The following is a 24,063-nucleotide window of genomic DNA, read 5'->3' on the forward strand; positions in this document are numbered from 1 at the left end:
TCTAAGTTTCTTTGCCAGATTAAAAAATAAATGGTAAATCCACTTTACTGAGACAGAGTGGGTAAAGAAATAAAGGTATGGATAATCTCATTATTATTATTATTATGAAGAATAAAATGCATCACATGAAAATTTTGGTATTGGGTTCAGAATGGAATGTCTTCATTTTCCAGTGTTTTATTGGCAAGAGGATTGGGTTATCAAACCAATGAACTTTTTGGGTTCTCTCACCAGTTTCTGCTTTTAAGAACTTTAGCTCCTGTGTTTGTTCTTTAAATCAATACTCTTGCTCTCTTTCTCCACAGCTTTTCAGACCACTCCATGGAGATTGATTTCTTGGATCTTAGGAATAATGTGCATTTCGTTGCTGGCTACTTTGGGAATTTTGTTGAAAAATTGTGAGTTTTTCTAGACAAGTCTATATAAAGATCAAAACTGTGATGAAACCACTTAATAATAAAGTTTTCATTTTACTAGTGTATAATATTTTATTTCATAAACCTGTATCTAATTAAGTAAATTGCTAATCATTTCTTATAGTATTTACTAAACCAAGTATTGAGCCAACAATCTCTCCCAGACTCAACACAGAACACCAGCAAGGTAAGTTCCATACTTTTGAAAACCTTAGTCTTGGTAGAAGATGAAATAGTTTCTTGTTTTTCTCACACAGAAATATGATGGAGTATTATACTTAGTAACACAAGTTTACCTACCAATTGTAAGATAGTCTCATTTGATTTTTCTCTAATATAAAAATTATTAAATTACATTAAATGCATGATTTATATATTTGAGTAATAAAGTATTAGACTGAAATGACATTTTTTCCTATATGAGTGCTCATGTTTAAGTAATAAATCAAAAATAAATTACAGTAAATGTTACAGATGATCCTAATTACCTGCCTGGGTTTGCTCATAACTCTTACTTTTCTCTCTTTATCTTTGCTTCTGCTCCTTCCATGACTCAGAATATAGCGCACAGATTTCAGTAAATCTAAACCCTGTTTATCCAGTGAAAGCCAGCTCAAAGTCCAATTTTTTTAAAGTATGTTTTTACAAATGCTGTCCAAGTTGTTTCACCATCTTCTGTGATCATATAGCACTTCATTTATATCTTTTTCCCCTTAGCATTTTTTCTAGCTTTATTGAAATATAACTGACACAGAACATTGTGTAAGTTTAAGGTGTACAACATGTTGATTTGATACACATATATTATATGTTTATATATGTTTATCACCATAATATGATATCATTATCACCATAGCATTAGCTAACACATCACATCACCTAATTGCAATTTCTTTTTGCGGTAAAAGCAATTAAGATCTACTCTTTTAGAAACTTATAAGTATACAGTACAGTATTGTTAACTATAAACACAATGCTGTACATTAGATCCTCAGAACTTATTCATCTTCTAACTGGAAGTTTGTATCCTCTGACTAACATCTCCCCATTTCCTCTGCCTCCAGCCACTGGTAACCACCATTCACTCTACAACTTCAGCACCATTCATTTTGTAAAGATCTGAATGCCTAAAAATTGTCATGAATTTTATCACTGAGGATAATAAATGTTCAAGACACTATCACTGGTAAACTGTATGATTGGACTCTAAGATAATTGTTTTATCTTCACTTCAAAAATAAAATATCCAAAACATATATCGTAATTCTCCCAATGTATCATTCATTTCTGACTCAGAAAATATTCTAAAATGTTTTCTTCCTTTAAGTATCTCTTTCATTTAGTTTACTCCTGTTTACACAGCAGAGCTCAACTTTGGGTCATTTCCTCAAAAAAGTTCCTCCTAACCACCCCCTAGCTATACTGTGCTACATGATGTTTTAACATACTGAATATCTTGTGTACAATTACCCAAACTATTACTAAATAGAATCAATAAATGATTAGAAATTATTTGATTCTGACTTTATTTCTAGAATATAATTTCCATGAAGAAAAATGGTCATATCTGACTCATTCACGTTAATATCCCCTGAACTGTGGTCTATGTAGTAGAATCTCAAAGAATATTTGTAGAAAAAATGAACGAATAACAAATGATTTTTGAACGAGTAAATAGCACTGAAAAACCAGAATCTCCAGTGTTGTCAATCACTTTTTATTTTATCTCTTAGGCTCTGACTGCTGTTCTTGCCAAGAAAGGTGGATTGGGTATCAATGCAACTGTTACTTCATTTCTAATGAATTAAAAACTTGGGCAGACAGTAAGGATTTCTGTATTTCTAAAAATTCCAGTCTACTTCAGATACAAAATGAAGATGAGCTGGCATGTATTTAATTCTAGTTTCCTACATTTTCTTTGCCATGGGAAAATATATTGTTTATATTATATTGTATTATGTTATGTTATATTATATTATATTGTTATGTTAGTGGAATACTTTGATTCAAGTCTTTAATCAGATAGTAAATGGATAGTTATATTTGAGCTGATAACTTACTAATTTCCTATACTTGAAAAAATCATTATAAAACCTACATAAAATTTCTCAAAGATTTACATTACTATTGGAATAAAAATCAAGATAGATGCCAGATAAAGTACAAGAAACTTTTCAGAAGAATTCAAAGGAGAAATAATAGGTCATTATTTTTATTCAAAGAACCAACCAAACACCTTTGTAATTTTTAGTTCTTTAATTGAATTTATAATTTCTTTGGCAATTATATAGACTTCTTTATCATTCTTGAATATAATGTGGAATGAATGAATATGAAGAGTGTGATCATAAAAATTACCCAAATCTTAAGAAGTGAAAAATTTCTCCTACTGCATGCAGAACCTGTGCTGAAGATAGTCTGAGTAGGCTCTATCTGTGAGATTTATCCCTCAAGATACCATTTTGGTTCAAATCTGATTCCTGATCCCCTATGAAAACGGTTTCATGAAAACTCTAGCTCCCTTTATAATATTTTTTCATTCCCTCAAGAAGTGAGAGTTTGTAATATTTTTTTCTCCATTGATGAATGGGCCTGATAAATGAGAAATGTGAGGATGGTGACTATACCTACTAAATTAGAAGTTAAAAATGATTTCCATTTGTATAATTAAAAAGCTTAATCTCTTGCCACAACTAGAAGGACTCACAACTAAAAATATATATATATATATAACCATGTACTGGAGGGATTTGGGGAGAAAAAGTAGAAAAAAAAAAGCTTAATCTGGGCCAGTCCATTGGAACAGTGGTTAAGTTCACATGTTCCGCTCCAGCGGCCTGGGGTTTGCTGGTTTGGATCCCAGATGTGAACTTATGCACTGCTTGTCAAGCCATGCTGTGGCAGGCGTCCCACATATAAAGTAGAGGAAGATGGGCATGGATGTTAGCTCAGGGCTGGTCTTCCTCAGCAAAAAGAGGAGGATTGGCGGCAGATGTTAGCTCAGGGCTAATCTTTCAAAAAAAAGGCTTAATCTAATACTGGACACTGACTTTCTTCAAAGTACGTCATTCCCAGAGTAGAATCAAATTAGGTTAATATATTTGTTTCTGTTTCTAAGCAGCACTTTATGAAGTACAGTAAAAATTTTTACTGGATTGGACTCTCGTACAGTGAAGAACATCACACCTGGTTATGGGAGAATGGCTCTGCTGTCTCCCCAAATCTGTAAGTGTCTGGTAGTCAAGGCCTTTTCCATTCTTTATGAATTTATCCTTAGATCTGACCACAGAATGTAACATTGAGGAAAACACATAAAGTGTCTAGTGCTGTGAGAATACTGAAAAGAGAATAGATACAACAGAATACCAATTTTAGCCATGTCTAGAACATCCAAGCTTATGCTCAAGTGACATGAAGTTATTGTACTTGTGACTATAGAAGAGCTTTTGACATGGTTTTTTCTCTGCCTTGGTACAAGCACTTGGATGTGTATGTGGATATACAACTGCTCACATACACAGAAGCTGTCCAGCCAAAACAGTATATCCATTGTTTTCTTTATTCTGGTGGAGCCAAATATTCTCAGTATCCTCCCTTGTTTCGGATACTCTGGGCTTATTTTCTGTATATTTGTAACTTTTGAATCTCATTTTCGTTGATAAATGACATTTGCAGCATCATACAATGACAAATGTTGTGCTCTGATTTGTTTCCTAGACTAGATTAGACAATAGATCTTTAAACAAAACCAAAGTAAACTACATAATATATCAGAACCATTAATAATAAAGGCAAAAACAAACAAACAAAATCCCTGGGCTCAATGATATTGATTGTTGAAGGAATAACTGAGTTTTTGTCACAGTGTACTCTGAAATTGTGAAAACTATGGCTATTGAATAAAAACAAGATAATGACTCAATATGGTAATATCTCATTCAAATACTTTTTAAAAGTTCGATCATTTGACAAAAATATTATCCCTGAGCACTCTCATTTCTTTTTCCCCTACATTAACGTTTTCTTCTTCATTACAGATTTCCATTCCCTCAAACTGCAAATCCAAAGAACTGCATAGCATATAGCCCAAGCAACAGTATTTTGGATGAAGACTGCCAAGGGGAAAATCGTTACATCTGTAAGCAACAGCTTACTTAGGTATTTCTTGGAACAAAAGGGGTGGTCAATGAAAATCTAGAATTCCTTAGAATGGTACTGTTCCCTCTTACATGAGTAGTAATTACCTATTGCTGGCATCTGTAAAATGTTTCAAACTATGTTGTATCATACATTTTTTATTTATTTGAAACTGTGTGTTTTAAAATTGATGAGATTTGTGCACCTACGCTTGAAATTATAAAGTGTTAAGATAAAGAATTTCATGAATATTTTGATTTAATGCATATGTTTAGTGTGAAATTGAATAAAGATTTATGCATATATTCTTGTAAATTCTTTCTGCATAAATTTAAGGAAAAATTAATTTACACAAAATAATGTGTATCAACATCATTTTAGCCTTTTGAAGGGCATACTGAATTGGGAAGTACCAACTCATCTCGCTTTTCTGGAAATAAAAATAATTTTAATGCTCTTTGTTAGTTCTTTCTGGATATCTATGTATCTATATATTTGATTTAGAGCTTAAAGTGCCATATGACAGTTTCCTTACCTGGCTTCAGAAAGGAATGCATTTGTGTGCCTTCTCTCAATGCTACTGAGTTCTGTAGAACAATTGGAAGTCTTTGGCCAACTATATGGCTCCTGTGCGATTGCTTTCAGATTTTGTAAGAGTAAAAAATCCAAGCCCAGATCACATAAATTTACGATTCTTATTTCTTCACTCCACAGATCTTTCTTGCTTTATGCTTATCCATCCGTTTAAAAAGTTGATTTCAGGTTCATTGAAGATCTTAATCTGTAATCAGTCCAAAAATCTTTTTCCTAAAAGTTATTTCTCAAATACTAAACAATTCCTTTTGGCGGGGGATGGTGGTGAAGGGAGCAACCCATTTTACTGAGAGGTTTTTGAGTGTGTCAAAGAAGGAGTGGGAAGACAATGAGGTCTGATGCCTGTAACCTGGATGGGATTTTCTCAGCCTCACAGATATCACAAGCCACTTCCCTTTTTTGGCTGTTACATATTGATCATCAGAAATTTGTATGACATCTCTGTTTGCTTTCTAGCTTTATATTTCAATTAAATTATTTTAATTAGGAATCCAAAGTTGATTTTTAATATACAAAGAGCCAAGAAGAGGAAAGAACTTATTTTTTTATTTCTCAAAATATAAACATAATAGACCTAAAAATTTATCTTTTCACATTCTTGTATGAAATTTGACTTAGGAAAAATGCACTGAAGTTATATTACGAAAAATACAGGATATAATATAACATCTTTCAAATGTTTAATTTTAAATGTTTAAGACAACATGAATCATACTTTCTGGATGTTTGAAATGTTTTGGCTTTCTTGTCCATGAGATTTCAAAATAATGTATTTTTAATTTAATTAAAAAATAGTATAGACAAGCTTCTATGAAATCAATAGTTTTTTATTCCAGCTACCCCATCTCCCTGTCCTCCTGCCATAAAGCAATTTCCTCTGGATTCTTTGTTTTATTTGCTTGTTTTTTTTCTACTTAGATTGGTTTTCTCTGTAATGGACCAAGGATTGTCTATTTTCATAATTTTTTTCCAGGATGAATCTCAATTGTTTTCATTTAGGCTCACTCAAGGATAGGTTCAAATTGTTACTTTTCACTTCATTATCCTATCATGTGTCCAGAGCCTGATCTGCCTTTTTCCTGAGAACTCATGAACATCCATTACAGTTGCAAAAGCAATGAAGAAACAGAAAGTATTAAATGTGATGGATGATAATCAGTTTCATAGAGTAATCTATGTCAAAAATTGTCATTACTGAGAGAAGAACATTCCTGTTGCCTCCCAATTATAGCTCAGATGTTTTTGCAGCTCCCATATCAATGCAGGGCATTATGATAGAAGGTTCTGGCATGAATGGAGGATACTGGTCACCAAGGCAGAGTGTCTTTCTCACAGCATGGTCCCATCATATTAGCTACACTTAGTCCAGCATGATTTTATGATTCTTCCTCCCACTCTTAAGCAGTCACACCATGGCTGCTTGCTTCTTCAAGGCCAGAAGGAGAGATTAACAGAAGGGTACACTCCCAAGTAGTGTTATTGTGACAATGGTAGAATATGTTAAATGACTCCTCTCTTTCGGACCTCTAGAGTCTCTTTTAAGTGTTCACCTCATTAGGTTGGGACTACTCATAATAATATGTCTTTTGATTAACTGGAAATTGACTAATTTAGAAGCTTAGTTATATCTGAAAAATAGTCTTATCTTTGTCATTTACTGTAATCTAATCTCAGAGTAATATCCAATAATATTCACAAAGCCCCCTGATGTTTAAGGGGAGAGGGTTATACAGCTGTACACCAGGGCATGGGCATTTGGGGGTGTCATCTTAGAGTTCTGCCTATCATAACAACATCCTCTTAAAAATATGTTGTACCTGGTACTTTGTAGTTTACTAAATTGAAAGATTGCCTTTTGATTTCTGATAACTAAGAATTTAATTCACATATGCCAAGAGGGGTAACATTTTTCTATTTATCCCAATATATTAATTCTTAGTTCCTCCATTGATGATATCTAAGTTTGCATTCTAAGTGTTGGGAAAACATATGACACAGTGATAGATAAATAATATAGATTTTGGTACTCAGAAAGGAGGAACTTCTGTAAAGAAAAAAAAACAAAACAAAACTCTAAAATTGGCAGTGCTTTAAACTTGCCAGTGGATGAAAGCTGGATGGATTGGAAAGACTGAAGGCTTCTAGTATGGACTTTCAGGGAAGTGAGAAACATATTATTAGAATCTGGAGTAAAGGAAATTCTTGCTATTTAGCTGCAGAATGTTTAGCAGCACTATTGTCTGTAGTGATGTGGAAAGTAGAAAAGGTACCTAATGAATTGGTGAACTAGCTAAAGTTATTTCCAGCCAGTGTTGAAGATACTGCTTGGTTTCTTTCTACTGCTTACATTACAATGCAATGGGAGACAGATAAACTAATGGAAGAATTTTTAAATAAAAAGAGCCAGAGCTCACTGGTTTTGAAGATTCCTAGCTTCTTCAAATGTCAAAAGTGGTAAAAATAAGAAATGGAATCTGAGCAAAGATCGAATCCAGTGTGCTCTCAGGAAAGCATGATCTAAAACACCCTGTGGATGAGACTGTAAAATTCTCTTTTAAGATCACTGGAAGAGCAAAGGTGGAGACTCAATTCAGTCAGACACAGAACCTATAAAGGGTGTACTTCACAGATCATCTTGGTTAAACAATAACACTACTAAGAAGTTTAAGGACATTTTCCCTCAGCCATCTCAGCAGAAGCTTCATGTAGAGAAGCTCAAAGAGATTTCTATGTGTGGCTTTTATGAATGTAGTAAACCCCAATAAGGTTCATAGGAGACTAAAACATTTTTAAGGTAATTATGTCAGCAGAACAATGGCCAGTTTGAACTGAAAAGGACAGAGACAGTAAAAAATACATATGTACATGCATACATATACAAATGAGAGTTTTGGTCCCCCAAAATATTTGCAAGCAGCAAGCACACTAAGAAAAATATGAAGTCACAAACAAATAATACCTTTCATTAAAGAGGAAGGATGAATCAGAGGGTAGAATCCAGACCCTAGAGGGTGGACCCAAGAATTATGGAGAGTCATTTGGGGACAGACATAGGATTGAGTTCTAATCGAGTAAACCCTAACAGTTTCTCAACTGGATTTCAGGATTACCATAAATCAGTGATTCTGTAGTGCCTCTCCCCATCTCCCCCCACCAACTCCATTTTGAACAAGAAAGTCTATAAAGTTTATCTTCCTTTGGATGAAGGATGTATAGGGGAAGAAAATATAATATTGGTAGTTTTACAGGTCTTCAAATTAAGAGAAAGCTGTACTCAAGAAGCAAAATTTAAGGAACTACACCTGATGAGTCTATCCACATCCACACCTGGACCTCAGGAACTTCTAGACTTTGAGCTGATGGTGTAGTGGGATGAGATTTTGGAGGTGTATATTTTGCATGTGAAAGGGAAATAAATCATTTCGGACCAAATTTTAGACTCTCATAATCAGTTACCTAGATGTTCCTAATGATCCTTGCCTCATGGAATTTGACCCTTTTGAAAAATCAACCACACTGTGTCAGGGTTGGTCACTGTGAGCAACGGAATATGGCAGAAGTCATGTGTGTCACTTTTGAGGCTAGGTCATAAAAGACAGTGTGGATTCTGCCTCACTCTTTCTCATGCCATTTGAGTTGATCAGCTATTGTGTCATGAGCAACACTTTGGAGAGGTCCATGTAGTGAGGAACCAAGGACTCCTATAAACAGCCAGTAAGGAATTGAAGCCTCTTGCTGATAGCCATGTTAGCGAGCCTTCTTAGAAGCAGATTTTCCAGCGCCATGCCAAGCCTTCAGATAACTACAACTCAACCTATATTTTGGTAGAGCCTCATGAAAGATCCTGAGCCAGAATGACCTAGCTCAGCTGCTCCTGAATTCCTGACTTTTAATTGTGTGATATAATAAATGCTTTTTGTTTTAAACTGAGAAGTTTGGAGCTAACTTGTGGTGTAGAGTAGTTAGCTAATACAACATGTTTTTATCATAACAACCTTATGAACAGAGGATATTTCAGAGCCCAATAGTAAATTAAGATCATCTCTTTCTTTGAGGTTCTGTTGTTATAACCTCTACGAGATTAAAAGAAAATTATTCTGTTAAATTAAAGCTTTTCAATGTTCTTAGTAACATTATAAAATCCGTGAGTATCATTTTGTTATCTTTAAAAATATCCTTCCAACAGCCCCTAGCTACCTGCTTTTATTAGACTGGCTCCTCAATATACGTGCTCCGCAAACTATTTTCATGGAATTTTTCTTCATTCATCTACTAGTCAATAACAAATATTTCATTAATTTTAGGTTACCTCTTTTATATATATATATCTATATACACATATATGTTCATTTTAATTTTTTTATTGAGGTCATGTTGGTTTACAACATTGTGTAAATTTCAGGTGTACATAATGATATTTCAGCTTGTGTATAGACTGCATTGTGTTCATTACCAAAAGTCTAGTTTTTATTCACCACCATACAGATGTGCCCATTTATCCCTTTCACCCTCCCCTCATCCGCTTCCCCTCTGGTAGCCACCAATCCTTTCTCCTTCTCTATATGTTTATTTTTTGTTTATCTTCCAGATATGAGTGAAATCGTATGGTATTTGTCTTTGTCTGATTTATTTCACTTTGCATAATACACTCAAGGTCCATCCATGTTGTCACAAATGACACAATTTTGTCTTTTTTATGGCTGAGTAGTATTCCATCATGTACACACACCCTACATCTTCTCTATCCATTCATCCATTGATGGGCATTTAGGCTGCTTCCAAGTCTTGGCTATTGTAAAATAATGCTATGATGGACACAGGAATGCATATATCTTTTCAAATTAGTGTATTCAAGTTCTTTGGATAAATACCCAGAAAAGGAATAGCTGTATCATATGGTATTTCTGTTTTTAATTTTTGAGAAATCTCCTGACTGATTTCCTTAGAGGGCTGCACCAGTTTGCATCCTCATCAGCTGTGTATGAAGCATCCCTTTTCTCTATATCCTTTACAAAACTTATTTCATGTCTTTTTAATAACAGCCATTCTGACAGGTTTTATATTTTTTAATTGAGAGTAAACATACATAAAGTGTATCTATCTTAAGTTTACATTTAATTAATTTTTTAACCTGTCTGTGCTGATGCAGTCATCACTAGATTAAGATATAGACTATTTAGCATCAACAAAGTCTCCCTCATGCTGCTTGCTAATTGCTACTGACCCCTCTCCTCCAAAAGAGCCTCTATTTTCCTATTTCTAAAAACATACATTCATTTTGCCTGCTTTTGGATTTAATATGAATGGAAGCTTAGTATATATATATTTGTGACTTCTATCACTGAGTATTATGGCTGTGAGATTCACCCATTTTGTGTATGTGTGTTAATGTAGTTCATTCTTTTCTTACTGTTATGTAAAATTCATAAGAATATACACAACTTGATTATCTATTCTAATATTCAACATTTTGGATTTTTTTCTTTTTGACCATTATGAATAAAACTACTATAAATATTTTTGTTTCTCTCATTGTTGGACATACACCCTCAGTTCTCTTGAGTACATGCCTAGGAGTTAAATTTCTAAGTCACAGGCTGGTATATATTTAGCTCCATTATATAATGTTTGAAAAAATTATAAAAATGTATTCATAAAATTTACTTATGATCTTACCAGTGGTTTATGTGTGATGCTCCACATCCTTGCCAACGTATAGTATGATCAATTGTTTTAGTGTAAAGACCTTCAAGATGGTATTTGTATATAACTGTATCTTTAATTTCCATTTCCTTAATGAATAATGATGTTTTTCTTTAATTTTTTTTTCATTAAAAAATGAAAAATTATCCTCTTCTATGTAGTGCTTGTTTAAGGTTTTGGGCCTTTATTTTTCAATAGCTTTGTGGAGTCATAACCTATATACAATACTGCATATATTTAATGGATACAATTTGATGTATTTCCATAACTCCGCTTCTATGAGACCATCATCTCAATCAATATGAAGACTATATATCACCCCAAAAAGTTTCTTTTTGTTCCTATGTAATATCTTTCTCCTGTCGCTCCCCAACAAATGACTATTAATGGAATTCTGTCACCATAGATTTGCATTTTCTACAGTTTTATAGAAATAGAATCATACAGTACATACATCTACTGTCTGGATTTTTTTTTCACTCAGCACAATTGTTTTCATATTTATTCATGTTGTTACATGAATCAATAGTTAATTTCTTTTTATTGCTGAGAATCTTCTGACCCTTGGACAAGGTATACGTCTTATATCTTATTATTCTTAAATTTCTCTCAGTAACATTTTGCAGTTTTCGATATGCAGGTCTTTAACATTTTTATAAGATTTCCCCCAAATATTCCTTTGTTATAGATGCTATCATAAATTGCATTTCTTAACTTTTTGATTTTTCATTGCAAGACTATATATACAATTCATATTGTATTAACTCACTTATTCTAGCAGCACTTCTATGTATTCCATTAGATTTTCTGCATAGATGATTATGCCATCTGAATAAAGACAGCTTTATCATTTCTTTTCAAAACAAGATGCCTTTATTTCTTTGTCTTGCTTGATCACAGAGGCAATAACATTTAATGCAAAGTCTAACACAAGTGGTCAGAGTAGATATCCTCGTCTTGCACTTGATCTGTAGAGCATAAACATTCTTTTTTTTCATTTTTATACTTAATCTTAGCTGTAGGATTTTCAAAATGCCATTTACCATGTTGAACAATATCCTTCTATTTCTAGTTTCCTGAGAATTTTTATCAAGAGTGAGCATGTGTTTTTGTCAAATGCTTTTTTCTGCCTCTATTGAGATTACATGGATTTTGTTTTCTATTTCATTAATATACTGATTTATTTTCTAATGTTAACTGACATAAATCCAGGTTGCTCATGATATGCTATGTTTTTTATATGTCTTTGCAACCAATTGACTAAATTCTTTTCTTTTTAAATTTTATTTTACTGTGGTAAGAACACAACAGGAGATCTGGCCTCAACAAATTTTTAAGTGTAAAATACAGTATTGTTAACTATAGAAACAATGCTGTACAGAAGAACTCTAGAATTTATTCATCTTGCATAATTGAGACCTTTTGAACATTGATTAGCAACTCCCTATTACCCCACCCACACCCTGGCAACCACCATTCTACTCTCTGCTTCTATGAGTTTGACTACTTCAGATACCTCAGATACCTCATATAAGGAGAATCATTCACTACCTTTCAGGTTGTTTCCACATCTTGGCTATTGTTGCAAGGAACATAGGAGTGCTAATATATCTTTGAGATTCTGATTTCAATTCTTTTGAGTAAATACTCAGAAGTGGGATTGCTGGATCATATGGTAGTTTTGTTTTTAACTTTTGGGGGAATCTCCATACTGTTTTTCATAGCAGCTGCACCATTTTGCCTTCCCACCAATGGTATACAAGTGTTCCAATTCCTCTACATCCTGCCAACACTTGTTGTCCTTTTCTGTTGTTGTTTTGATAGGTATCCTAATGTGTGTGAGGTGATATCTTGTGGTTTTGAATTGCATTTCCCTGACGATTAGTGATGTTGAGCTTATTTTCACATACCTTTTGGCCATTTGTATATCATCTCTAAAGAAATGGCAGTTCAGATCTTTACCCCATTTTTGAATTGATTTTTTATATTGACTTGTAAGAGTTACTTACTTATTTTGGAAATTAACCTCTTACTAGATATGTCGCTTGCAAATATTTTCTCCCACTCCATAAGTTGTCTTTTCACTCTGTGAATGGTTTCCTTTGATTTGCAGAGCTTTTTAGTTTGATGTAGTCCCACTTGTCTGTGCTTGTTTTGCCGGTGCTTTTGGTGTCATATCCATGAAGTCACTACCAAAGAAGTTTTATGAAAGTTTTCCTACATGTTTTCTTCTAGAGATTTGCAGTTTCAGGTCTACTAGTTAAACCTTTAATCTATTTTGAGTTGATTTTTGTGTATGGTGTAAGATAAGTGTCCAATTTCATCCTTTTGCATGCAGATATACAGTTTTCCCTGCACCCATTGTTGAAGGGACTGTCATTTCCCTCACTGTATATTCTTGGCACCCTGTCAAAGATCAGTTGGCTTTATACGTGTATTTATTTCTGGGATCTCTATTCTGTTCAATTCATTTATGTGCCTGTTTTCATGTCAGTATCATACTGCTTTGATTACTTCAGCTTTGTAATATACTTTAAAATCAGAAAGTGTGATACCTCCAGCTTTTTCCTTCTTGTTCAAGATCACATCGGCTAATTGGGATCTTTTGAGATTCCTTATGAGTTTTTGGAATGTTTTTTCTATTTCTGTAAAAAATCCCTGCAGGATTTTGATAGAAATTGCACTGAATCTGTAGATCACTTTGAGTAGTATGGACATTTTAACAAATGTTTCAACAAAACAAAGTCTTCTGATCCATGAACATGGGATGTCTTTCCATTTGTTTGTATCTTCTTTAATACCTTTCATCAATGTTTTATAATTTTTAAGTGTACAAGTTTTTCACCTTCTTACTTAGGTTTATTTCTAAGTTTTTAGAATTATTTTTGATGCTATTCTCTATGGTATGGTTTTCCTAATTTCCTTTACAGACAGTTCGTTGTTGGCTTATAAAAATGCAACTGATTTCTGTATGTTGATTTTGTATCCTTTAAAATTACTGAATTTATTACTTCCAGAATTTTTTTGTGGAGTTTTCAGTGTTTTCTACATATAAAATCATGTCATCGGCAAACAGGGACAATTTTGCTTCTTTCTTTCTGATTTAGATACTTTTTAATTTCTTCTTCTTGCCTTATTGCTCTGGTTAGGACTACCAGTACTATGTTGAATAGAAGTTGTAAAAGCAGGCATTCTTACCTTGTTTCTAATTTTAGAGGAAAAGCTTTCAGTTATTTCACTGTTGATGATGATATTACCTGTGGGCTTTTCAAATACAGCCTTTATTGTGTTGATCTAATTTCTTCCTGTGCCTAGTTTGTTGACAGTTTTTATTATGGTGTTGAATTTTGTCAAATGCTTTTTCTGAATCTATTGAAATAACATGCACTTTTTATTTTTGATTCTTTTTAAATTTAATTTATTAGAAAGTATATTTTATTCATTCAAATTAGGTTTACTTTCATTATATTTTGAAATATTGTTCATTCTCTTAATGTGATGTATCACATTAAGTGTTGTTTATATGTTGAACCATCCTTGCATCCTAGGGATAAATTCCACTTAGTCACGTAGTATGATCTTTTTAATATGCTTTTATATTAGGGTTTATAGTACTTTGTTGAGGATTTTTACATCAATATTCGTCATGGATATTGACTTATAGTTTTCTTTTCTTATAGTATCTTTTTCTGGCTTTAGTATCATGATAATGCAGGCCTTGTAAAATTAGTTTGAAATGTTCCCTCCTCTTTAATTTTTTGGAAGACTTTAAGAAGAATTGGCTTAAATTCTTCCTTAAATGTTTGGTAGAATTAACCACTGAAGCCATATAGTTCTGGGCTTTTTTTTTATCTGGAGGTTTAAATTACTGATTCGATCTCCTTACCAGTCATAGGTCTGTTCAGACTTTCTATTTCTTCACGATTTTAGTCTCAGTAAGTTGTATGTTTCTGGGAATTTGTCCCTTCTTCTAGGTTATCAAGTTTCTTGGTGTACAATTGTTCATAGTAGTCTCTTATGACATTTTTAATTCCTATGGCATTACTTGCAATGTCTCCTCCTTCATATTTGATTTTATTTATTTGAGTCTCTTGTCTTTTTGTTTTTTTAGTTTAGCTAAAGGTTTGTCAACTTTTATTATCTTTTTGAAAAGCCAAACTTGTTTCATTGATTTATTTTTATTGTTTTCCTAAACACTATTTTGTTTATTTATGCTCTAATCATTCTTATTTTCTTCCTTCTGTTAACTTTGGTCTTAGGCCACGCTTCTTTTTCTAGTCCTTGAGATGTAAAGTTAGGTGGTTGATTTGAGATCTGTCTTCTTTTTTAAGGTAGACATTCATCACTATAAACATTCTTCTTACTACTGCTTTTTCTATATCCCATAAGTTTGGGTATACTTTCAGTTTCATTTGTTTAAATATATTTTCTAATTTCCCATTTCATTTTTTTCTTTGACTGAATGGTTGTTCAAAAGTGTGTTATTTGTTTAATTACCACATATCTGTGAATTTTCCAGTTTTCTTTCTGCTATAGATTTCTATTTTTACTCCATTGTGGTCAGAAAAGATGCTTGGTGTGATTTCAGTCTCCTTAAATTTGTTAAGAATTGTTTTGTGACCTAGCATATGATCTATCTTGGAGAATGTTCTGTGTGCCTGAGAAGAATGTGTATTCTGCTGCTGTTAGGTAGAAGGTTCTTTATATACTTTTTAGGTCCATTTTGTCCATAGTGTTTTTCAAGTCTTCTATTTCTTTGTGGATTTTCTGTCTGGTTGTTTTTTAATTGAAAATGAGATTGAAGTCTCCTACTATAATTGTATTGCTGTCTATTTCTCCATTTAGTTCTGTCAATGTTTGTTTTATATGTTAAGGTACTCTGCTCTGTTGTGTGCATATTTATTTATAATTATTATTTTTTCCTGGTGAATAGATCCATTTATCATTATATGATGACCTTCTTTATCTCTTCTGATAGTTTTTGACTTACAGTCTTTTTATCTGATATTAGTATAGTATGACATAAATCCATCATTATAATATCATGCAGAGTATTTTCACTGCCCTAAAATTTTTCTCTGCTCTGCCTATTCATTTCCTACCCTTCCATTCACCCCCAGCAACTACTGATCCTTTTGTTGTCTCTATAGTTTTTTCTTTTCAAAAATGTCATATATTTGAGAATCATGCAGTATGTAGCCTTTTTGGATACACTTCTTTCACGTAATAATATGCATTTAAGTTTCTTCCATGTCTTTTCATGGCTTGATAGCTCATTTCTTTTTAGTACTGAATTGTCTGGATATACCATAGTTTATTTATTCATTCATCTACTGAAGGAAATCTTGATTGCTTCCAAGTTTTAACCATTTTAAATAAAGCTGCTATTAACATCTGTGTGCAGGTCTTTGTGTTTACATAAGTTCTCAACTCCTTTGGTTAAATACCAAGGAGTGCAGCTGCTGGGTCATATTATAAGACTACTTGTACTGTTGTAAGAATCCACTTATCTGTCTTTCAAAATGGCTGTACCATTTTGAATTCCCACCAGCAACATATGAGAATTTCTGTTGCTCCATATCCTCTCCAACATTTGGTGTTAGTAGTGTTCTGAATTTTGGCCATTCTGATAGGTGTGTAGTGGTATTTCATTGTTGTTTTATTTTGCATTTCTCTCATGACATGATTTGGAGCATCTTTTCATATGCCCATATGCCATGTGTATATATTCTTTGAAGAGGTGTCTGTTAAGGTCTTTGGCTATTTTTTAAGTTGGATTGTTTGTTTTTTTTATTTTACAGTGTGAAGAATTCTTTTTGTATTTTGGATAACAGTCCTTTATGAGATGTGTCTTTTGAAAATATTTTCTCCCAGTCCATGGCTTGTCTTCTAATTCTCTTGATATTGTTTTTCTCAGAGAAGAAGTTTTTAATTTTAATGAAGTCCAGCTTACTGATTAGTTCTTTCATGAGTCATGTCTTTGCTGTTGTATCTAAAAAGGCATCACCATATCAAAGTCATCTAGGTTTTCTCTGATGTTATCTTCTAGGTTTTTATAGTTTTGTTTGTTACATTTACATCTGTGATTTATTTTGAGTTGATTTTTGTGAAGGTATAAGATCTGTGTCTAGATTCATTTTCTTACACGTAGATGTCCAGATGTTCCAGCACCATTTCTTGGAAAGACTGTATTTACTCCTTTGCATTGTGTTTTCTCTTTTGTCAAATATCAGTTGACTATATTTATGTGGGTCTATTTCTGGGCTCTGTATTCTCTCCCATTAATTTTTTTGTCTGTTCTTTCACCAATACTACACTGTCTTGATTATTGTAGCTTTATAGAGAATCTTGAAGTCTGGTAGCATCAGTCCTCAAACTTTGTTCTCTCCTTTAGTAGAGTATGACCTATTCTGATCTTTTTCCTCTCTGTATAAACTTTAAAATCTGTTTGCCAATATCCACAAAACAACTTGCTCAGATTTTGATTTGGATTGTATTGAATCTGTAGATCAGTTTGAGAAAAACTGACATCTTGATAGCATCGAGTTTTCCTATCCAGGAACATGGGATGTCTCTCCATTTATTTACCTCTTTGATTTTGTTCATCAGTTTTATAGTCTTCCTCGTATAGATCTTGTATGTACTTTCTTAGATTTTTACTTAAGTATTTCATTTTTGAGGGTGCTAACATAAACGGTATTATGTTTTTAATTTGTTTCCACTTGTTCATTGCTGTTATATAGGAAAGAAATTGACTTTTGTATAACAATCTTGTAACCTGAAACCTTGTTATAATTGCTAATTAGTTTCAAGAAGGTTTTTTGTCAGTTCTTTCAAATTTTCTATATAGGTGATCATTTGCAAATAAAGATAGTTTTATGTCTTCCTTCCCTATCTGTATACCTTTAATTTCCTTTTTTTGCCTATTGCATTAGCAAAGACTTCCAGTATAATGTTAAAAAAGAGTCATGAGAGGGAACATTCTTGCCTGGTACATGATCTTAGTTAGAAAACTTTGAATTTCTCACAATTAAGTTTGATGTTAGCTATAGGTTTTTTTGTAGTCTTTATTAAGTTGAGTAATTTCCTTTCTATTCCCTTTTTACATTCTTTCTTTGAATATGCTTTCTGATCCTTTCTCTCTCTCCCCTTCTTCTGGGATTCCCCAGATGTGTATATTGTTAGTTTAATCATATTCCATGAGTTCCTTAAGTTTTCTTTACTCTTTTTCCTTTTTTTCTTTTTTTGCTCCACTGAAAAATTTCCCATGACCTGTACTCAAGTTTGACAATTTTTTTTCTTATGTTTGATCTAGCCTGTTATTGAACCCCTTCTGTGAATTTTGAAATTTATTTACTGTATTCTTCAACTCCATGATATGTGTTTGGTATTTTTTAGATTTTCTATCTCTCTTTTGATATTCTCACTTTGTGCATGCATTGTTCTCCTGACCTTGGTGAGTATCTTTGTGATGTTTATTTTGAATTCTCTGATAGGTTAACCATGGAACTCTGTTTCATTAGTTTCAGTTTCTGGTGATTTATCTTGTTCCTTTGTTTGGAACATATTTCCTTTTTTCTTCATTTTTGTTCACTCTCTGTGTTTGTGTCCACACATTAGACAAGACAACCACCTCTCTAAGTCTACATGAACCGGCCTCATACAGGAGGAGACCCTCACTAATTGCCCTGGCCAGAGATTTTGGGAGTTTCTCCAACTTTTGTGCTAGTCCAACCCACTTTCTTTGTTCTTAGTGGCCCCAAGTCTTCCAAAGTATGCTAAGTCTTGAGTGCTCTGAGACAAGGGAGACTGAAGTCAGCTCCTCAGTAAGTCCCCATAAAAGTTGTGTCATTGGATGCTCTTTCCAACTCTCTCCCTCCCCAGGGAGAAGCTGGGTGTTTGAGGTTTTTAAGTCTGCTCACTCTGCATTGGGCCTGTGGGATGGTCTCTGGAGCTATGAAAATTTCCATCCTTTGCTGCCATCTTTGTTCTCAACAGTACCAGGTAATCAGACTCTGCTGCATCCCATCAACACTCCAAGACAGGCTAGACAGAAGTCTGTCCTCAGAGTAGCTCCCAGAAAAGTTAGGGCATTGGACATGTAGTTTACCATTTTTCCCCCCACAGGGAGAAGCTGGTAGTTGGATTTTTTTGTTGTCTTACTTTGTGCTGATCTGAGGGGAAAGGCTATGGGGCTTGGTGACTGCCAGCCCACACCACTGTCTCTGTTCTTACTGGTCCCATGCAGCTAGATTATACGGGGTATCATCAGTGCTCTGAAACAGCCTAGACAGAAGCCAATCCTCTTGGAAGTCCCTGAAAAATCTAGGGCAATGGAAACTCAGTCCATGTCTTCCCTCCTAAAGAAGCTAGGAGCTTAGAGTTTCCTTTCAATTGTATGTCACTGTTCTTGAGGTAGAGATTACGGCAACAGGATGTCTCAAATTTCCCTACTGGCTTCAAAGTGGATAGTTTTGCACTCAACTAGGCTTCAGGAACCTCTAAGCTAGTTTCTGAATTTCTCACACAGGAAATTTGTCCATGAATTATTGTTGAATTTGTGTGTTTGTGGTCAGAAGTAGAGTCAAAGGCTTCCTATCCTGCCATCTTGCTGATGTCACTCTGCTAATTTTTGTTCTTAGAAATATAAACATAAATAAGCATAATATATATTTATAATTTATATGTGTGTATATATACATGTTTCCAGCTTTAAGTGATATAAAATAGAGATATTTATTCCCTCTATTTCTAATTTATATCTAAATTAGATTTGGATTGCAATCAAATGCAATTTAACTGGACTTTAAATGTACTAATATATTACCAAGTGTAAGTGGAAGAAGTTGTGGCTGAGTTCATCTCATGACTGAGAGAGTAATTGCCATTGTAAATAATGCCGTAAAATATCCCCATCTAGGGGCAGGCCTGGTGGTGCAGCGGTTAAGTTCACACATTCCACTTCTTGGTGGCCCAGGGTTTGCTGGTTCGGATCCCGGGTGTGGACATGGCACTGCTTGGCACACCATGCTGTGGTAGGCATCTCACATATAAAGTAGAGGAAGATGGGCACGGATGTTAGCTCAGGGCCAGGCATCCTCAGAAAAAAAGAGAATAACTGGTAGTAGTTAGCTCAGGGCTCATCTCCCCCAACACCAAAAAAAAAAAATCCCCATATAGTACTAACTGGGACTTCCAATATTTTCTAATTAGCTGCTGAGGTTTTCTGGGCCATATTCCTTGAGAAGCTTCTAGCTACTATAAAACCTATATTGTAAAATCCAATGTGATACTCTTCCTCTGTATGTTTTCACTTAGTCCAGTATTAAAATTGTTAGACTTGCATTTTTTCAGCCATTCCGGGCTACTGTTGCTTGTGAAAACAGTAAATAAATAACACAGAGGGGATAGAAGAAAGCAAATGTGTACATGGAGAACACGGCTACCCTAGGTTAACATTTTAGAATGCATATTTACTGAGAACTTATGAGTCTTCCCCACAAGCTTTTACTGGTTGAGTATAAAATAGATTTCAGAGTAAGGATCTAGAAGAAAGAATAAAAAATATACTAACTAAACTCTCAGTTTTATATTGAAAAGATAGTCACCTGATTCCAAATATCCCTCTTCTGTCCCCCAAATCCATAAAATCAGTAAGGAAAGCAAATAAACCACATAAGACCCATGCCCTTTCAGCATCTCCAAGAGACAGAGAGTATCACAACCTTCAAATTATCTGTAAGTAGAGATAATAAATTCTAACAGAACAGGGTAGGGGGATTAGTCCTTGAAATACTCTACGAAAAAGAGAAGAAAAAAACAACACAGATGAAGCACAGACATAATCAACCCAGGAACATAAAACTGAAACAAAAAATACCAAAATACTTAACATATTTTGGGACTTGGTAGTTCATAACACTGGGAAATGGTTTGAACCCAAAGACAAGAAGTGGGAAATATGGAAAAGCAGTTTTTCTGTGGGAGAAGCAGATAATAAAGAAGAGGTTATGCCTTATAGACATGCAAGTGTGAAAGCAAAGAAATAATTTGGAAGACTTAAGGCTCCTGAAAAAAATGAAAGAGGAAAAGACATGCCTTTGTCCTCCTCACCTTCATATCAACACCATCCATTCAGGAAACTGCACAAAATAAGACAGAACTGACAGAAGAGGGAGCTCTCTAACCAGAAACGTTGACCATTAAATAAACAGGATTAGAAAAGAAAGACTACATCTATATGAAACTGTTATAACAATTCAAGAGGTGAATAACATATTTTCTACATACAAGAAGTCATCCACCTAAAAAAGAAAACAACCAAAAAGCTAAAGAAAGCTATAATATAGCACTGCAAATTAAATTAGATATCCTCACACAGTCATAAAAAGAATAGAAATGCAAAAAATAAAAGATGAAATTAAGCAGGAGTTGATCAAACTCAGGAAAGCAATAGAATACTAAAAGCAAAGTGATGAACAAAGGTTTACAAGGCAAACGAAAACAATAAGAAAGCAGAGATTGCAACCTTAATAATAGACAAAGAGGAAGTATACCTGAAGAGAATTAAACAAGACAAAGAAAGACACTTTATAATGTTAAACATGCCACTATGAAGATTAAATAGTTATGAATCTATCCAGTAAGTAAGTGATTATTTGTATAATAAAAAAAATTACAGGAAATGCAAGAAGAAATAGATACTAACACATTAAAAAAAGATGATTTTAACAGTCCACTCTCAATACAAGGTGAAAAGTTTGGACAAAAATAAGTTATGTTATAAATGATATAAATAATATACTCAGTATGGTAGATATTTTGGATATATGTTGACCACTATATACTGATAATAGAAAATATAACATTTTCAAATACACTTGAAACATCCACAAAAATTGAATATATAAAACTCTTGAAAAATGTAAAAATGCATGGATACTTCCTTAAACGGATAAAGTACATACATATACTTACGTGTGTGCATGTATATATGTATATGTATGTGGGTGTGTGTGAGTATTCTAAAGGCAGAACTTTATTTTTCAGAAATATCCTTGAGATATTCCATTAGTGTCAGAAAAATGGTATAGGTGTCCTTATTAACATTGTTTTGGTGGTGTTAGCCAATGTAAGTTGAGTAGAAAAAACATGAATAGTAAGAAAAAATGGAAAAATACTAATTTTGTATTTGCATATGGCATGATAATATACCTAAATAATATGAGAGAATCCATGAAAAACCTAACTAATAATAAGAAATTCAGTAACTTAGCAGCTTTTAAAATTAACATGCAAAAGTAAATACTATTTATTTACACAAATAAAACCAGTTAGACAAAATGGATGACCCTATTTACAACAATAAAAAAATAAGATGAAATGTTTGGGAATAAACTTAACAAGGACTATTCAAAATATATGTGAAAGAAATGTAAATCCTTCCTGAAAGACAAAAAATAGATTTGGTTAGGACTTTTTATTAATTTATGAATTTAAAGTGATCCCAATAAAAATCCAATGGCTGATGGATCTGGGCAAGTTGACACTGAAGTTCATATGGAAAAATAAACACATAGAATGTGTAGACTGCAAAAGTAGACCTACAACGAAGTACTAGACCTACTAATTAATAAAACATGCCTCCCGCTAAAACAGCACCGTTCATAATGACACACAAATTGATGGGCCAAAGGAAAGGAAGAAAAAGGCCAGAAATTGTCTCAACTATATGTAGAAATTAAGATTATGATAAAAGTGGTGTTCTCAAATCATGGGCTTTTAAATAGATGTTGTTATTTTGACCGGGTAGTCATTTGTAAAAGGTTAAAATTAAATATATAACTCAAACTATGTATAGGAATAAATCTCAAGGGGATCATAGATCATCTAAATATATAAAATGAAGCTATAGAAATACTAGAAGAAAACTGGATGTATTTCTCTATGATTTGGGCAAAAGGCTTTCTTTTTATCCTAAAAATTTATGTGGAATAAATGTAAAGCTTGGAAAATATGGCTATCTAAATTTATTTTAATTTGCATAGCAAAACCCACCAAAAGCAAAGTCAAAAGACACATGAAAAACTTGGAAAAATATTTACAATATACATTACAGATAAAGGACAAAAATCCTTAATAAACAAAGAGTGTTTAAAAATTGAGAAAAAAAGACTAAAGTCCTCTAGAAAAAAATGAGCAAAAACCTGTGAACAGTTAATTCACACAAATAGACTTAAAAATGGCCCTTAAATCAAGAAAATCAACTGCAATCATCATGAGAGAACTGCAAACTAAATTTACAATGAGATTCCATTCCTCATCTATCAAATAGGCAAAAATTCAAAAGCTTGATGAAGCTGAGGGAAAAGAAACAGTTTCTTATATTTCTGGTGAGAATGCCAAACACTACATTCCCATGGAGGGAATTCGGGAATTTCTCTTTCTCGCTTCCTTTCTTCCTCTCTTCTCTCTCTCTCTCTCTATGTATAGTATAGATGTAGAGGTAGCAGTATAGGGTTAGGCATAGATATAGATGTAGATATAGGTATCAACACAGACATCCAACACACGCATAACTACATATGCATATACTCCTTGAGTCAGCAATCTCATCGCTAGAAATTTACTTTGAAGATGAAGACATCAGCTACTACGTGCAGTGGAAAGAAATATAAATGTACAGGATGTGTGTGCACAGGGAAAGGAGTCTAGATAAAAGACAGTATAATATGTCACTTAGAGGGTATTCTCCGGAATAAGATATCTTGGATCTATAATCTGTAAACTCTGGACAAGTTAATTATCTTTTCTGGATTCTCATCTCAATTTCCCAATTAGAGAAATGAGGACATTAATAGCATCTTCCTTATAGAATTGTTTGAAGAATAAATGAATTAGTTTAAGCAAAGTGCACATAATTGTATTGGCATACTCAATAATGTTAACTATTATCGAAAGAAGAAAATGTAATTTTAGAACGAAATTAATTTTTGTTTGCCTATCTTTTGTTCGAATATTTGAATGTAGTTTTCCAAGATAACGTTAATTTTCATGGATTAAAAAAAAACAAAGCAAACTGAAACAATTCTGTCTCATCTTTGTAGTTGTTAAGAATAAAAGGAAATTCCTGTATGGTGTGATCCTGAACATTTTAGAAGCAGGTATGTTTTCTACTTCTTGAACATACTATTATACATGGCTCACAAATAGA

General features: G+C 33.3%; 1 protein-coding gene across 20 annotated transcripts in view; it reads left to right on the forward strand.

The window, feature by feature from the left end:
- The window catches only part of KLRD1 (killer cell lectin like receptor D1), a 62,424-nt gene that overhangs the window by 14,018 nt on the left and 24,343 nt on the right, over positions 1–24,063 (forward strand). For 13 of the 20 annotated variants that reach the window (XM_070494091.1, XM_070494092.1, XM_070494090.1 and 10 more), the window contains 5 exons: positions 306–398; positions 541–603; positions 2,150–2,301; positions 3,535–3,641; positions 4,454–24,013. In XM_070494091.1, the coding sequence (XP_070350192.1) occupies positions 306–398; positions 541–603; positions 2,150–2,301; positions 3,535–3,641; positions 4,454–4,574 (536 nt within the window). In that variant the 3' untranslated portion in view covers positions 4,575–24,013. The remainder of the gene's footprint in view (positions 1–305; positions 399–540; positions 604–2,149; positions 2,302–3,534; positions 3,642–4,453; positions 24,014–24,063) is intronic. The other 7 variants (XM_070494096.1, XM_070494094.1, XM_070494095.1 and 4 more) reach the window with 3 other exon arrangements.

This window comes from Equus asinus, chromosome 22, assembly GCF_041296235.1.
Source record: "Equus asinus isolate D_3611 breed Donkey chromosome 22, EquAss-T2T_v2, whole genome shotgun sequence".
NCBI lineage: Eukaryota > Metazoa > Chordata > Mammalia > Perissodactyla > Equidae > Equus > Equus asinus.